Source organism: Thamnophis elegans, chromosome 6 (assembly GCF_009769535.1).
Source record: "Thamnophis elegans isolate rThaEle1 chromosome 6, rThaEle1.pri, whole genome shotgun sequence".
Lineage (NCBI taxonomy): Eukaryota > Metazoa > Chordata > Lepidosauria > Squamata > Colubridae > Thamnophis > Thamnophis elegans.
In genome coordinates this window covers 22,523,655-22,539,265 of record NC_045546.1, presented here as the reverse complement: position 1 = coordinate 22,539,265, position 15,611 = coordinate 22,523,655, and the positions used below count along the sequence as shown (strand labels likewise).

The following is a 15,611-nucleotide window of genomic DNA, read 5'->3' as shown; positions in this document are numbered from 1 at the left end:
ATGGGTGAACCTCTCCCCAAAAAAGACAGGTAGACAACAAAGTCACAAAGCCGAAGGTCTCTAGGCAGCGATCACCGGTCGTTTGTGGGGCAAGGCAGCCCATGGTTACGAGGAACAACTGCCAGGCCGAATTGCTCTCTCTCATCTACTTTTCTTACATCCTTGGCTCTGATGAACCCGCCAGCAAGAGAAAACAAAGGTATTAGTTGAGACTAGCTCAGATTGTAGTTTTTGGACAAGGGCCTAAAAAGCAAGCTCAGAGAACGGACTCCCTGCCAAAAACAAAGGCATTGCCCTTCCTCCATGCGGGTCCCACTCGTCCTTCCCGCCAAAGTAAGAGGACCGGCGGCTGCTTACTCGCACAAGACTCTGCCTTTCCTCCCCAAATGTGGAAGGCGGCCTTCCACCTCTACTCTACTGGCGGCGGATTAAGAAACGCGGACACCCGAAACCCACCCCCAATGATAAGGAGTCGGAGCTGCACGCAAACTTGCCCCGGTCGCCTCCAGCCATTTGCTGGGGAACCAAGCAGCCCAGTCCTTTAGAGCAGGGGTCTCCAACCTCGGCCACTTGCGGACTTCAACTCCCAGAATTCCTCAGCCAGCTTTGCTCTGGGAGTTGAAGTCCGCAAATCTTAAAGTGGCCGAGGTTGGAGAACCCTGCCCTAGCGGCGCGCATGCGCGAGGAAGCAGATTCCTTGGATTGACGCGGATCTCCGGAGTCCCTGAGGTGTTTTTTTTTCCTTCAAAAGGCAACTGAACCTTCTTTTAGTTTTTTTTCCTTTTGCTTGAAAACGTTTCGCTTCTCATGCAAAACTGGAAAAAGAACTTCTCGGATGAGAAGCGAAACGTTTTGAAGCAAAAAAGCAAAAGAAGGCCCAGCTGCCTTTTGAGGAAAAAAAACACCACCTTCGGGACAACTGCGATAACGGAGACTCCCCTCAGACAGTGCCTAGGGATGTTTTAACCCCGCCCCCTTAGCTCGCGAGCTCCTCCTCTTCCTCTGGCATTTCCGCCTCTTCCTTTCCCCCCACACCACACCTTGTTCCTGCACTGGGGGCTTCCGGGTAAGGTGAGTGAGTGAGTATCTCTACCTGGCGCTGGTTCCCCGGGCCCAGCAGGAACACCCCCCCCCCCGAAAGGGTGCCCTGTGATTGGCAGCTGTTCTGGGTCGCCTTGTCTTGGGATACATGCCCTGGTCGTCTTTTCGCGTAACGCTTTAGATGACTATCGTGCCTGCGTTTGCCCATTATGCACCCTAACCCAGTTTTTCAGTCTTTAAAGAGGGCGGATGTCTAAGAGCTGAAGTCCACGTATCTTGTAAAGTTGCCAAGGTTGAGGAAACACTGCCGTAAACCTCTCCGCGAGCAGCTCACCGTCCTCTGGCTTGGCAAATGGCTTGCTTTAGCCTTTCCCAGGCAAGCTAAGGCAGAGAGGGAAAGAGAATGGGTTTTGCCCCTGGGATCGTTCATGATGGAAGCGCAAGTTGCAGAAGCTTCCACCGCACCTAAAAAATCGGTAGTTTTGGGGTTGGAGAAATCTCATCCCAGGTTCCTCAAAAACAAGTAGCCACTTGCAAGTCTGCAGCTCGTTTCTACTAAATCCACATTTTCTGCTGCATGATTTTATTTTGGCAGCGTATTTCGAAACCTTTCCAATCCCGTAGGCACTTAGAAAAAAATTTGCGGAAAAGTGGTATTGTGCTCAATTGGAATTATCCTCGATTCTTTTGTCACTGCTTCACTTGTGGAGAAGTAAATTTGGAAGCCACTGCCCCAATATTAATGAGATGATAAAATACAGGGATTGCTGCTCTCTTGTAGTTTAAATTTAAGAATAAAACGACACTAGTTTTCACACACTGCATCCAGCAACCCAAGGATTCTACAAGGAGTTCTATGACAGACTAAAACAAATAAAGCTTTTTAAAAGTTTATTCTAGTCTAATAGGCAATTCTCTTACCACTAGAGTTTTGCTTCTTCCTCAGAGTTCTGTGAATTGTTTTTAACATATTTCTGTGGCCTGCTCTAACCATTCCTGAAAATGGGTTTTGAAAAGAAAATACCTCCCTGAGGTGTTCTGAAGTGATGAACAGATATTTCCTACAGTAATATCCCTTTAAACGTATCTTAAAGAAATGATAGGAGTTGTAATTCAACATATTGGAAAACATCTGGTTAAATAAAGATTGTTGTAACCTCATAGATGATACATGCAAAAATTACATAATGTACACTTCTTACAAAGCTGTACTTTTTGGATAGTTATACAGCCACTATTACCCATTTCTGAACAGTTCACAGCCCAGGGTTTGGGCACCCTGCATTAGATCATACTTAAGCTTAAATTTCATTTCCTCATTTTTTGATCTCATTATTAAGCCAGGACCTCTAAATTTAAGAGTTAGATTAACAGTTTACTCAATAATCTAGTATTAAGCAACCATAGCTTAACATGCTGTTTAAAATTAAAATATCAGTATATAGCCTTATTGTCGTGTGAGTTATAAGTATTTTATACACATTATTTCTTATCTCTGTGTTGCATTGCTAATATTTTGGGTATGGGTTCACTTTATTGAACAAATAGCACATTCACACAACTTTAAAAAAATATCTGCAGTTTTGTCTATTCAATAAAAATGAATTAATCACAGAATATTTTTCAGCATTTTGCAGTTTAATATTTTCTTTGTCAAGGTGTCTTACAAACATCTTTTTAAAAGTTTGAAACTTTTAAAATTAAATTTCAAACAATATAACTTTACATGATATTTTTAAATTAAAAAGGAAACTTGACAGTGAACCTAAAAATAATACATGGTTATATGTTTATTTTTCTGCCCCCATCCTAGAATGACATCATTATACCTGAAGAAATTACTGGATCTGGCTGGAAGGAAAGAAATGAACTCCATAATTCGGTATATTACCAGCGTCAGGGTGCAGCCAGAGAAAAACACAGCAATAGCTCAGATTTGGCTTAAAACAGTACATGATAAGAAAGGCTCTAGCAATCGAGCATTCTGCACAAACGTAATTGAAGAGAAAAGAAAAAAGAAAAATGCCAAAGAAACTTTTGAAAGTGTTGGGAGGAGAATTCCATACAACAGGATACAACTAATTGATGAGAATGGCGAAGACATGGGAGAAATGCATAGAGCAAATGTACTTCGTATCATGGATGAAAGAGGGATGATTCTTGTCCTGCTGTCTGAAAAAACAGATCCACCCAAGTATGGACTAATGACAGGAAAACAAATTTATGAAGAACGTCTCAAAATTAGAGATGAGAAAGCCAGCCCCAAAGAAGGTATGCGTGGCTTCTGTGAAAGATACTGGCAATTCAGATGTTATGCTAAGTCCCAGTTTGTTATATAGGCTATGGCTAATTTTAAACCATGGTAGCCTGGCTCACATAATGCATTAAGCCAGGGGTGGGCAGAGTTTTATCAGTAGGGCCGTATTCCATTTTATTTGATTTCCACATAGGACATGGGCATGTCCTCATCAAATGGGACAAGATTGGTGTGTGTGCATGTGTGCGTGCTCATTTTTACTTTTTAACTGATGAGAACTATATCCTTTTAACAAACTGAAAGGAACTAGTTTGACTCATGATCTTATTTTAACAGGGTCTGTTCAACAAAAGATTATTAAAATGTCCACAGTTACAGAGCAACATGATTTCAGTACAAAAGTAAAACAAATTCAGGAATGGATTGACAAGAAGTACCATGTGAAAATTATGCTGCATCAAAAAACTATTTCAGATGGACCGGAAAAGATGGTAAGCTTATTGAAACATTTTGAGGTGTGATCTCTTAGCAGAGATCACAGTATTGTAAGTTGGTTTCTAAAATCACAGTTTCATGTCAAAGGGAAAAGGCCAATTTAATGCTCCACTTCTCAGCATATTTCACCATTGCAATGGAGGCTGGGCTGCTTGTAATTCAGCATCACCAAAGGGGGCTTTAGGTTCTCAATCTGAAGGGAAAGATTGGCAGGAAGTGGTTTCATCTGGGTCAAGACAGTAAAAGCTGACTACTTGTGTTTGTACTGCCTACTGTTACACTTGTCAGTGAAATAATATCCTGTCCCACTTACTGCTACACAATTGGAATTACAACATTACTTGAAGGAAGCATCATTAAAACCCGATAAGAGTATCTATTAGCTTGAGATCAATACTCCTGAGTTCTTGACTTAGGATTTGGAAGATGCAGTGAGCTTTTATAAAATAAAATGACTGGTTGTATTTAACAACATTCGTTAACTGATGCAAAAATATTCAAACTGTTCATTAACCCAATTTGTCTTATTTTCAGTTAACATTTTTTGATAAGATTTTGGATACAATGCGTGAGAAAGCCACGTATCACTCCAAGCCCTCTATTGGTGCAGAAGGAAGGAGTACCTGTATATTGAGACATTTATCAAAGAAAGAGATCCAGAAATTAAATCTTGTGGAGAAAAATAAAGATATTCAGAAGGAGAATGGAAGCAATGTTACGGACTCAGATGTAACCAAGCAGTGATTGTTTTTTTCCTAAAATGAAATGGAAAAAGAATACAAGAAGTGATTTTGGTGCACCGACCTTCAACCTTCTGTACCAATTCTATAAACTTGGCAATGACCACCCTCTCAAAGCCACTTCTTTTGAACATGTCTCATGATGACTGTTAGGCACATCTAAAACTATTGTTCAAGGAATGGCATTTCAGCCATTAGCAACCTGCTGTTTGCTGCTTGCTGCAGATGCTGGCAGAGATTCTTCCACTGAAGATAATTTTCTGCGCTGTTCTTTTGGAGGTATATATCCACTGAGGTGAGAGGCCAGGCTCCGCTTTTGCTGTGGTCTCTTAGGAAGTAAGAAACAAAAGAAAGAACAGTGATGGAATATCCTTTTTTGTCATTAAAAACTTAACAATAAAACTGTATGTTATTAACAGTCGGGTCAACTGGGTTTTGGAATATCACAGCAGAGTTAAAGGAACTTTAGATCAATTTGGAAGGGGGGAGAAGGAAAGGCTAACTAAAGCAAGAAGAAGCAAGCCAGGAAAAACACCAAAGCTGAGCAGCGTACAACATTCTATCTTTCTCTACTTAAATCTCAGGTAGAGATTGAGAGGATGGGGTACAAAAGATCCTACATTTAATGCCCTTGGGCTATCCCGGAATAACAATGGTGAAAACTCCCAATGTGGCTATGTTGATAGCAGAGGTGCCTCTGTTCTGAAAGCCTGGGAAGGCTGAGGCCTGTAAGTATTTTAACAACTTGGCCTTCCATCCTTCCGAAGTCAGTAAAATGAGGACCCAGATTGTTGGGGGCAATATGCTTATTCTATAAACGGCTCAGGGAGTGCTATAAAGCATTGTGGAGCAGTATATAAGTCTAAACACTGAAAACCCTGCAAACGCAGCCCTATTTTCCCCACTGGAAAACAGGTCAAATATTTTAAATCTCTGCAATGCTTAAAACTCCCATTTTGGCCTTTAACCTCCCCACCCCCACAACACAAACCCCTTTGTCAGTAGCAGACAATAATCTATCAACAACTGAAAGGGCAAGACTGTATAAACTTTAAGAAAATCTTCATGAAAGCTTAAATGAGATCAGCTGGTGTTTTTTTTTTTTTTTTTTGATAATTTGAATCATCATGATTAAACCAAACCACTTTGCATGAACTCTGCTGAAGTTTTATATACAGACAATTCTCTTTATTTGCAGATTCTGCATATATAAATTCACCTATTTGGAAAAATGCTTTTGTAACACAAACCAATGCATGGCGCTCTTCCACTTATTTTCAGGCGTGCAGAATGTCAAAACATTGGAGTCACCCAACACGCATTTTCTAACTGAGGTTTTAGCATTCACTAAATTCAGTAGTCAGGGCAATTTTAGAGAACATGACTATCACGAATAATGATTGTCTATATATCCCATTCCCTAGAGAATCTTATTAGTTATTATACAATCGCAAAAGATTTGCATCAGAGCAGATAATTTCAGATAGATTGGTCCAATCAGAACTAATACATTGGGTCTGGAACAAAGTTGAATTATTCCATATATGGATGGAAATACAGCTGTTCCATGCAGAAATATTTTGGAGAAATAATGATGGGAAGAAGCCAAAGACATTGGTGAGGGAAGAGAGCAGAAGCTAGGAAGATCATGGAAGTATTTGGGCTATTAGGACATTGTTGACAGTTGGCAGACATACCATATTGGGAAAAAGGGAGAGGGCGCAGTGGCTGAACCCTTGCCCTACTTACAAAAAAAAATTACTCCAGGATCTCTGTAAGCTTTGTTCTGACTGAGAATAAGAAAATCTGTATTTTGTTTTAGCCAAACCCAGAAGTACAAAAATGTTCTGAATTTTTGGGTTGACCAAACCATTACTTATTCAGAGAAATTCAGGAGACCTTCTGGAATGCAGTGCGTTTCATGTTTAAAAGTATATATTTGTTCCATTTTTTTAAGCTCCTATTAGGAGAAAATTCAAGAATGTGACTTACTTTTGTGTCCGACTTTTTCTTATTAGGATCATGTAGTACCATGTGCCTTATGAGGCTCTGCTGTAAAGAACAAAAATTAATGTTTATGACCTGAAATAGAAGTTGAACAATATTGATCAAATAATACTATTTAAAATGCCTACTTTCATTGCAAAAGTCTTCCCGCAGCCAGGATGGTCACACACGAAGGGTTTTTTTGCCTCATGAAATGAGTGAATATGACTTTGAAGATTGAACACTGTTGTGTATGTTCTTTGGCAGCCATCCTTTGGACATTTAAAAACTTCTCTGTCAACAGCATGAGTTTTCATATGAGATTTCAGATAATCTTTGCGAGTCAATGTTTTGGAACACACTTCACAAGTAACTGGTTCTAGTGGAAAAGGAAAAACAAGAGGCAGAAGCAGAGCTTCTATTAACAATTCCTAAGCATAATTCTTCAAATATCTTCCCAAAGAATAATATTACTATCATTATATTACCTTGACCACCATATTAAAAAATAGTTGTGCAGCATTTCAGGTTCAGAAAGGAAAGATATTTTGAAGGATTAGAGATGCTCTTTAAGCAACTGTTGTTGTTGTTTTTAACCTGGTTTGCATAGCTGCAGTGCCAATTCAGGAGAAGAGAGTTCTATTTAAGTCAGGCATGTCCAACCAGCAGCCAAACAGGCCACATTGGCCCTGGACTCCTGATAATGCAGACTCACAAGATCGTAAACTTTTAAGATTATGTGCATTCATATACATTTAACTGTATTATATATCTTATGTGCAGTCCAAGTGGCAAGCCAAAAGATTGGACATACCTGGTTTAAATAGTTATTTTATTTGAATGTATTAGTTGCCCAATTCTAAAGAACAAATATTACATGTACAAATGACATAACAATACTTCAAATTTAAGAGCAAATCAAAACATTTATAGAACATCTGAATCGGACTATAGCTATTTTTATAGCTATATATTAGCTATAATATATGTTTATATATTACTTGAGAATCAGGCACATTTCTGAATACCAATCCATAGAATCAGTTGAGTTTGATTACATCACATGCTTCTTGTGGACTTTTCAAACATATCTAGTCAGTCACAGCTGAAAAACAGGACAGTGCTCAATGAACTTTCTGTGTGATCCTATGAAGGTTTCTTATACTTGCACATGTACCATACTGTATCTACATATTCATCCCACTTAATACGCATGAGGAGACTCTACCTGTGAATCAAAGGTTGGTGCATTCTGTTTATGAAAATATTTTTTTTATTCATGAAGGTGGAAATAAGAGTACAGGTAGTTGTTGACTTACAGCCATTCATTTAGTGACCACTTGAAATTACAACGGCACTGAAAAAAGTGACTTGTGACCATTTTTCACACAACCGATGCAGCACCTTCATGGTCATCATCAAAATTTGGATGCTTGGCAACTGACATGTATTTCTCATGGTTGCAGTGTCCCAGGGTCATGTGATCACCTTTTGTGACCGTCTGACAAGCAAAGTCAATGGGGAAGCCAGATTCACTTAAAAACCATATTACTAATGTAACGTCTTCAGTTTTTGTTTGTGTTTTAAAAACATCTTCAGTGATTCATTTCACAACTCTGGCAAGAAAGGTTGCAAAATGAGACAAAACTCACTTAACTTTCTTGCTTAGCAACACAAATTTTAGCCATAAGTCCAGCTTTACCTATACCTGAAGAACTAGTCAATGGAGCTCTAACATGAATTAGCTTCTTTTTAAGTAACAGAATAACTGCATAACTTTTAAGATGTGTTTATCAATTAATGTATGCTGCCTCAATTATCAAAGTAACTCTACAGCAATTTTAATACTTACCCACATGACTGAGTCTCATGTGTTTCAGGTATTCTGACCAGGTTTTTCCAACAAACAAACAGGTCTCTTTTTTGCATGCATAACCTGTAAGAAAAACTGATGTTAATTGGCTTCAAAAAAATAAATGCATATTTTTATTTGAATCCCACCTTTATTATTTTTACAAATCAAGGCGGTGAACATATCAAACAAGTCTTCCTACTTTCCCCACAACCACCGCCCTGGAGTTGGTTTGGGCTTAGAGAATGAGTGGCCCAAAGTAACGCAGCTGGCTTTCATGACTATACTTTCTATTCGCATTGCACCTCAACTATCTAATAATTTATATATGTTCCATTTGTTTCTGACTGTTGTATAAATTCATTTAGTGTAGCTTATTCAAGTAATGGTTAAAATAATTACATGACCCCAATTCTTACTCTTTTAGCATTATTGAAACAAAAGGAATAATTAATTACCTTGATGAATTTTCTCATGACGTTTTAAATGGCTGGGTGAAGAAAAGCGCTTTCCACATTCTTCATGACCACATCTGTGGGACAACAAACAGTCACTCAAAATTAAAATAAAGATCACTGCTTATGAAATGTGAGGTATAAACACTCTTGCAACTGAAAATAAACTTTTTTCCTTCAGTTCTTCATTCTGTAAAATCACCTTTCAATGAAAATATTGAGAGAAAAATCTCAATTCAGATCAGGAAGGCAAAAATGTGACAGTGAGAGGATACTACATACATATCCCCTTACATTCACAGATTGTTTAGTTTTATGTATTCTGATATATAACTATATTAAATAAATGTAGCAGTCATTGCCTATTAAATACTATGTTTCCCCAAAAATAAAATAGAGTCTTATTTTCTTTTGACACTCCCCCCCCCCCCCCCCGAAATAAGCACTTGGCCTTATTTTCAGGAAGGTCTTATTATTTTTGAGATGCAGGAGGCGGCGAGCATGGTCATGTCATAGCTACTGCTGTGTTGCAATATTTTCAGGGAGGGGTTATTTTTAGGGGGGTTATTTTAGCATATGTGCTCAAAAGCCCGATTGGGCTTATTATCCAGGGAGGTCTTATGTAATAAGCACAATCCAACATTAAAACTGGAAATTTCAGAGGTGCTTAGTCAGATACCATGGTTGGAAAGTACAAAACTCAAGTCAATTTAAACAATCTAAGAAGAGGGGATAGAAAATAACAAGTATGAAAATTGGTACCATGTAACTGAACATTTTAGTACTTCAGAACATTAATGTGTATTGTTTTTACATGAGATACCAATTTTCACACTAAAATATTAGAAGAATAATGTTCACCAGATCAGAGGGAGGAATGAGCAGTGAACTTTTTAATATCTCCTGTCACATGTGAATTTAAGCTATGCCAGTCCTATTTGGAGACCTCTACTAATATCTTCCTTATGGTAACAACTTCTAATCCCTACTTGCAAATATTCTTAAAGTTATTAATAAAATTCATTCTCAGGCTTTAACTAGGTAAAGTGTCAAAATGTTTCACTTACTTGAAAAATGGTTCACCAGTGTGTTGAGACTGATGTATTTTTAATTGTTGGTGCTTTTTAAAAGTTTGCCCACAATTTTCAAAGTCACACTATTTGAAAAATCAATTTGGTTACAATCAGAGAAAATCCATAATAAATTCACAATCTATGATCTTTTATCAAGAGGCTTACTTCAGATATGTAATTGTACAAATTAGGAAAAAGGACCCCAAATCATCAGTAATTAATCTAATGTAGTTTAGAGAATGCACCAATGCAATTAATCTGCACAAACAAACATTTTTCAGAGTGTAACCTGTCCATTATGGCAAGAAAAATATGCCTTGCCTCTCATCATATATAACAAATTGTGATGTACAGGGATGTATACCATCTTCTGTTACTGCAAAGGAAAAGAGGAAACTGTGGATAGGTTTGCTGATGTACAACCTAAGTATGCAAGATAAACTAAGTTCACAAAGTATTCTAAACCAACCCTGTCAAACTGGTGGCCCATGGGTCGTATATGTCTCACGCAGGCCATGCCTACCCTGGCTCCGCAAAGGTAAAAAACATCACAATACATCAAGATCTGGCCTGTGATGTGATCGAGTTTGATGCCCATGTTCTAAACCAACTGATTAAGACTTATGAGGGGTAACTTCAGCCATGGTTAGTATGCATGAAATAGCTTTTAGCAGTGTTTCTCAACCTTGGTGACTTTAAGTCCTGTGGACTTCAACTCCCAGCACTGGCTGAGGGATTCTGGGAGTTGAAGTCCACAGGATTTAAAGTCGCCAAGGTTGAGAAACACTGGCCTACAGTATTAAAGCATTATGCTTTCCAGATACTGGAGACTTCCAACAGATGTTGGAGATTTCAATATACCATCAACCTGGACCTTAACCAATCTGATTGAGGATTATGGCAAAAAGTCTAACATGTTCACATTGAAGATTCCAGAATTGAGAAGATTTCACTAAATTACACTGCTTCCTAATGTTTGGAATGAAGTAGCAAAGAAATAGAGGCACTTACTACATATTTCCTCTGATGATGTCTCCGTATAATATGCTTGTTCAAGTTTGATTTTGTTGTAAATGTTTTATTGCAATCATTTATTGTGCACCTATAGAAATATTAAAGTATCATAAAAATGAATACAAATGCCTGATTTTAAGTAACTCAATACAAATGCAGTGGTTTTAGGCAATACAGATTAAATATCTATCTAAATACATAAACTACATTTATTAACATCAGCCTAAATAAAAAATAATTTATGTTGTCAGCAGTACTAAATTTGTTTACTTTCTGCTAAACATACTAATACACTTTCAGTCAATAAAAACTTACAATATAACCAAGCAATGAAACATTGCAATCTAGTTATGTTGTGAGCTATACAAACTGGTGTCAGAATTGGTTAGGGCTTTGTTGCCCAAATGATAATATACTTACACAAATTGTTTTTCTCCAGTATGTGTAAGAAAATGACGCTTAAGATGGAAACCTCTAGTGAAGCCTTTTCCACAGCCTTCAAAAATGCAAACAAAGGGTCGCTGTTAAATTTAAAAAAAGATTTTTAAAAAATGTTGTTTTAATCCTCTTGTTAAATGTCTACTTGATTTCTCAGCTCCCATTCATGTTCCATTTTTCTCTACTTCGTTTTTGTTGGTGATGAGAACTATTATTTCTCCAGAGTTACATTAGATATTTCTCATTTTGCCAATCCACTCTACTACCTTCTTAACAATCTGTTACTGTCTATAGCCACCAAGTTAAAGACTGACAATTCACAATGAACAAGCAGCAAAATCTTCCAGTTACTCAAACATCCCTATCACTCATTTTCAGCCATCAAAACTGATCCATAATTTGGGTGAAAAAATGATCTGTTTTTAAAACAGTAGTATAACAGAGTAATACATATTAAGGATATTTGACAGTGATTAAAATCTTGAGGCAGGCTATTTTGTTTCCTACTGGATGCTGATGAGAGGAGCACTTTTTCTTGGTGTCCAACTTAAGCCCAGAATGCTCCAGTACAGAACAACTTGTACTAGTATTTTATCATCTCTGCTAACCTTTGTTTACCTGAGGAGAAAAGGACAGTAGAATAATTTGCTTCTTCAAATGATTCAGAGAACCAAGAAGCGGCAGTTACAACTGTCACCTCAGTGTAAATAACTAAATGAGTTGCATGTAGTCCATCACCATTCTACAGTAAAATTTGTATACAAGTTTTCATTATATTTTTATCCCACATTTATTATCTATTAGTTAAGATAGTAATTAATATTAATATGTGATATTAAAACTAATACATCAGGTTAAGTACTTGGAAATTTGGAGCTCCGCACTTCTGTAAGGGAGCCCAAGGGATTTAATAAAAGAAACAGCAGCAATTTAATTCATGGTATATATGTTTAAATCCCAGTTTCATTCCTTTGGCCTCATGCCCAACAATCTCTATTTCTGACTAGCGCCCAGATTTATCAGCCCAACCGAGGTCAAGCGATAGTCTTTTTCCTTAGCTCCAATCCACGGATTCTTACTTGCAGTACGGGTAACCCAGAGAAACAGACGCCACAAGCGCCTCAATTGCCATAGTAACCTCCGCGCATGCGCTCTTTCCTCAACCCTGCCCTAACACAACCTACTTCTTACTGATTGGTCATCCACTCACTGCCCACGTTCCAATGGAAACTGCCGCACTCCCTTCCACAAAGCTCTATTTCCGCCCTTGGAGACCAACGGTTGGTCGTCCCGGAAAATGTTTTCCCACCAATCTCCGCTCTCGCTCCTGGCCCGCCAGGTACCCTCTCTAGACCGCCGCTTCAGCCTCCCATACCTCTCCCGTGTGCCGACACAGGTGCGCGTCCAGTTTCCAGCCCCGGTTGAAGGTGGCATCACAAAACGGGAACGAGCAGATGAATATCTGCTCCTGAGAACGGGAACGGCTCTCCCCAGGATGAGAATGTTTGTGCTTCAGAGACTGAATCGTGGTGGCGGTAGTAGCATCGGCGGCGGCCGCCTCCCCGCCAACGAAGTCCTCTCCGGCCATGTTTGGACCATAAATCATGTGATTGTGCCGTAACTCCGCCTCTCCTTTTTTCGTCCTCCAGGCTTTCGGAAGCTTATACAGAAAGTTTATACGCCCTCAGAAAACGCCCCCCCCCCCCCGGCGCAGAATGCTTATAGAGGCTGCGTGAGAAGAGGGACACTGATTTTGGCGCATGCGTGCTGCTGCGGTTTTTTTCTTCTAATGGGGGCCTTGTCTCAAGTTAGGCCGTTTCGTGAAACGTTGGCTTTCGCTTCTTCTCTCCCCCCCCCCCCGTGGATTTTTAAAACTAAAACGGTCAATTGAGGAACTCATGTTTGGCCCGACTCTTCATTGTCCCTTGTAAAATAATTACCACCAGCCTTACGAAGCTTTCTTCCTTTCAAATATTTAATTGCAGTTCGGTTTCTACCTGCTTAGATAGCGCTTAAAATGCTTCGAAAGAGTTGTCCTGAATCTCTATATATAGAAGGCAAATACCACTCATCACGAAATCTTCAGAACCGTAAAGTCCATAAACTTGAAAATTGGCACCTACCTTCCTCTTGGCCTCATTAGTGATCACTAAGAAAGGCTTTTTCAAAATGACCATCAGATCATTAGTATTTCTTATACAGTAATTAATGCGCTCTGATGCTAAGGAGTTCTACTCCCCCTCCCCACCTGAAAAGAACTCTGTTCCAACTGCCAGATGCCTCACATTCTGTTACCTCAGTTCAAACTGGCAGACATTCCACTCCTTTGCTCAGGAGCGGTCTGGGGCTCCTTGCAATACTAAACATAGGTACTTCACCAAAATGTCTACGCCTTCCACCTATGGAACTGCTCCCGGACTCAAGACGGCAGGAGTGATATTCCCTTATGTGCTTCAATCAATGATCACCACTAAGCAAACTCTGTCCAACTGCCTATTGCCTCGCATTCCGTTACTTCAGTTCAAACTGGCAGACATTCCACTCCTTCACTCAGGAGTGGTCTGAGGTTCCTTACAATACTAAACGTAGGTATTTCACCAAAATGTCTACACCTTCCACCTGTGGAAGTGCTCCGGGACTCAAGACATCAGGAGCGATATTCCCTTATGTGTTTCAATCACCAACCACCACTGAGCCAACGGATTGTGAACCGAATTCCTCCTGCATAGCCGGATCATATAGTTTCATTGCGAAGCACAGTTATCCAGCTAGTACAAAATATTCACGGTTTTAAGAGATACTTTAATATAATGTGGATATTTCTTCCATTCTATTTCAAGTCCACCAGCAGGAACAAAGAGGGAAAGTTGTTCCTGCAATAGTACTAAGTAGATTGAAATAATGTGCAGCAAGATATGAGTTAGTGGTTCTTGGAATAAAGCTTGCCCATCTTGGCCGTCAAGGTCTATGTAAAAGTTTATTATTTCTTTATTGAGTTTGTATGTGGCTTATTAATTGAATTTTGGGACGCCAGCAAAATTCTGATATATTAGGAAACTTCACCTCTTAACGATACCTTCTTGAATAGAGTCTAATTTCCTGATGATTAAAATTCTACCATTCCATGCAAAAAAAATTCCTTGAAATTCATTTTTAACTAAAGGACAGATTCCAATGTTAACAAGAGATTGAGAACCTGTCTGTATTTTAAACATTTCTATATAGGCATTGTAGAGCCAGATTTTTCCCAAAATAGAAGAAGCAACATTTTTAATTGCTTTGCCCGATTATGGGAGCTGAAGTCCACACATCTTAAAGTCGTTGAAATTAAGGAACTGAAGACAGCTGATAAGATAACCAGTTTAAGATCGCTTAAGATTATTTTGGAATAGTGGCAGTGAGAACCTGTATTTGTTCTCAAAATAGTTAGATGATTGTTTGCGGGATGTTCAAAGAGGCTATTAAAATTTTTGTCACGCTAATAAAACTATCAACAGTGATGGGTGGTGGATTTTTTTTTTATTAGGAAAAATAAAGAACAAAAAAGGTGTCTTAAATTTCTGGTTATGCCACACTCTTAGTAACCATGCTCTTAGTAACCAATAAATAGTGGGCACTGGATACAAGTTGTTTTGCATAAGCAGTTACACCTGAATGTCATTTATATTTCTCCAAATGCCACTGATACAGCATTGTACCAGATATTCTGGAAAACAGAAGGCAGCATCTCAGATGCTTTGCTGGAAACATTGGTGACCCATCTCTAATTAGACAGGGATTTCAACCATCATGCTTATATGTTTCTATTTGTTCAATATATATGGCTGCTAATTCTTTTTCAGGACTGCTAACAATATTTAAAAATACCACACAACAACATTACAAATGATATACCCGTAGCAGTAAAAAAAAACCAAAAAATTAATTAGCACAATCATGATACATGCTCAGCCATACCAGGCTGTATGATGAGGTTTAAAGGGCCTTAAAATATTGTTAGCTAGTGCTTTCTGGAAGATTTAATAGAAATATAATGCAAACTGCAGGTTTTCTGCATTGTCTTAACATAGTGGAAGAAGCTACTGTTCCCATGTCACAAGGGACTGCCTGTTCTTTAGTTCTATCTCTTCCTGTCTAAAGAGAAAACACCATCCTTCAATCTTGATGTTTTCTTTCCCCAAGGAAATAATCAATATATGAAATAAGCAGGTGCTTTGTCTGCTTTGCACATAAAATGAATGACGCATTCTTTACCTAAGA

General features: G+C 38.6%; 2 protein-coding genes across 5 annotated transcripts; one reads left to right on the top strand and one right to left on the bottom strand.

Annotated features, from left to right (window-relative positions):
- The first annotated feature begins 913 nt into the window (after nucleotides 1-913).
- On the top strand, nucleotides 914-4,594 carry LOC116510493 (translation initiation factor IF-3, mitochondrial-like). 3 transcript variants are annotated; one of them, XM_032220084.1, is made up of 4 exons: nucleotides 914-1,079; nucleotides 2,855-3,312; nucleotides 3,635-3,789; nucleotides 4,328-4,594. In XM_032220084.1, exons 2-4 carry the CDS (start codon nucleotides 2,856-2,858, stop codon nucleotides 4,535-4,537), a joined length of 822 nt encoding a protein of 273 aa, XP_032075975.1. In that variant the 5' UTR covers nucleotides 914-1,079; nucleotide 2,855; the 3' UTR covers nucleotides 4,538-4,594. The 3 variants fall into 3 exon arrangements, with proteins under 3 accessions (XP_032075975.1, XP_032075974.1, XP_032075973.1); XM_032220083.1 differs by having other exon boundaries at nucleotides 919-1,071; XM_032220082.1 differs by lacking the exon at nucleotides 914-1,079 and having other exon boundaries at nucleotides 2,734-3,312.
- LOC116510492 (transcription factor IIIA-like) lies at nucleotides 4,594-13,024 on the bottom strand. 2 transcript variants are annotated; one of them, XM_032220081.1, is made up of 9 exons: nucleotides 12,727-13,024; nucleotides 11,334-11,434; nucleotides 10,911-11,001; nucleotides 9,894-9,982; nucleotides 8,830-8,903; nucleotides 8,372-8,455; nucleotides 6,669-6,898; nucleotides 6,526-6,582; nucleotides 4,594-4,861 (listed from the first exon to the last, which is right to left on the bottom strand). In XM_032220081.1, exons 1-9 carry the CDS (start codon nucleotides 12,955-12,957, stop codon nucleotides 4,721-4,723), a joined length of 1,098 nt encoding a protein of 365 aa, XP_032075972.1. In that variant the 5' UTR covers nucleotides 12,958-13,024; the 3' UTR covers nucleotides 4,594-4,720. The 2 variants fall into 2 exon arrangements, with proteins under 2 accessions (XP_032075972.1, XP_032075970.1); XM_032220079.1 differs by having other exon boundaries at nucleotides 6,526-6,585; nucleotides 12,727-13,023.
- Nucleotides 13,025-15,611: the final 2,587 nt, after the last annotated feature.

Bases quoted from the DNA above. Each gene is read 5' to 3' on its own strand.
- LOC116510493 (XM_032220082.1), top strand. From the start codon at position 2,820: ATGGTTATATGTTTATTTTTCTGCCCCCATCCTAGAATGACATCATTA. The intron at 3,313-3,634 runs GTATGCGTGGCT...TTATTTTAACAG, and splicing joins GAAAGCCAGCCCCAAAGAAG to GGTCTGTTCAACAAAAGATT. The intron at 3,790-4,327 runs GTAAGCTTATTG...TCTTATTTTCAG, and splicing joins CAGATGGACCGGAAAAGATG to TTAACATTTTTTGATAAGAT.
- LOC116510492 (XM_032220079.1), bottom strand. From the start codon at position 12,957: ATGATTTATGGTCCAAACATGGCCGGAGAGGACTTCGTTGGCGGGGAG. The intron at 8,904-9,893 runs GTAAGTGAAACA...GTTGTCCCACAG, and splicing joins ACTGGTGAACCATTTTTCAA to ATGTGGTCATGAAGAATGTG. The intron at 6,899-8,371 runs GTAAGTATTAAA...CTTTTCCACTAG, and splicing joins CATGAGACTCAGTCATGTGG to AACCAGTTACTTGTGAAGTG.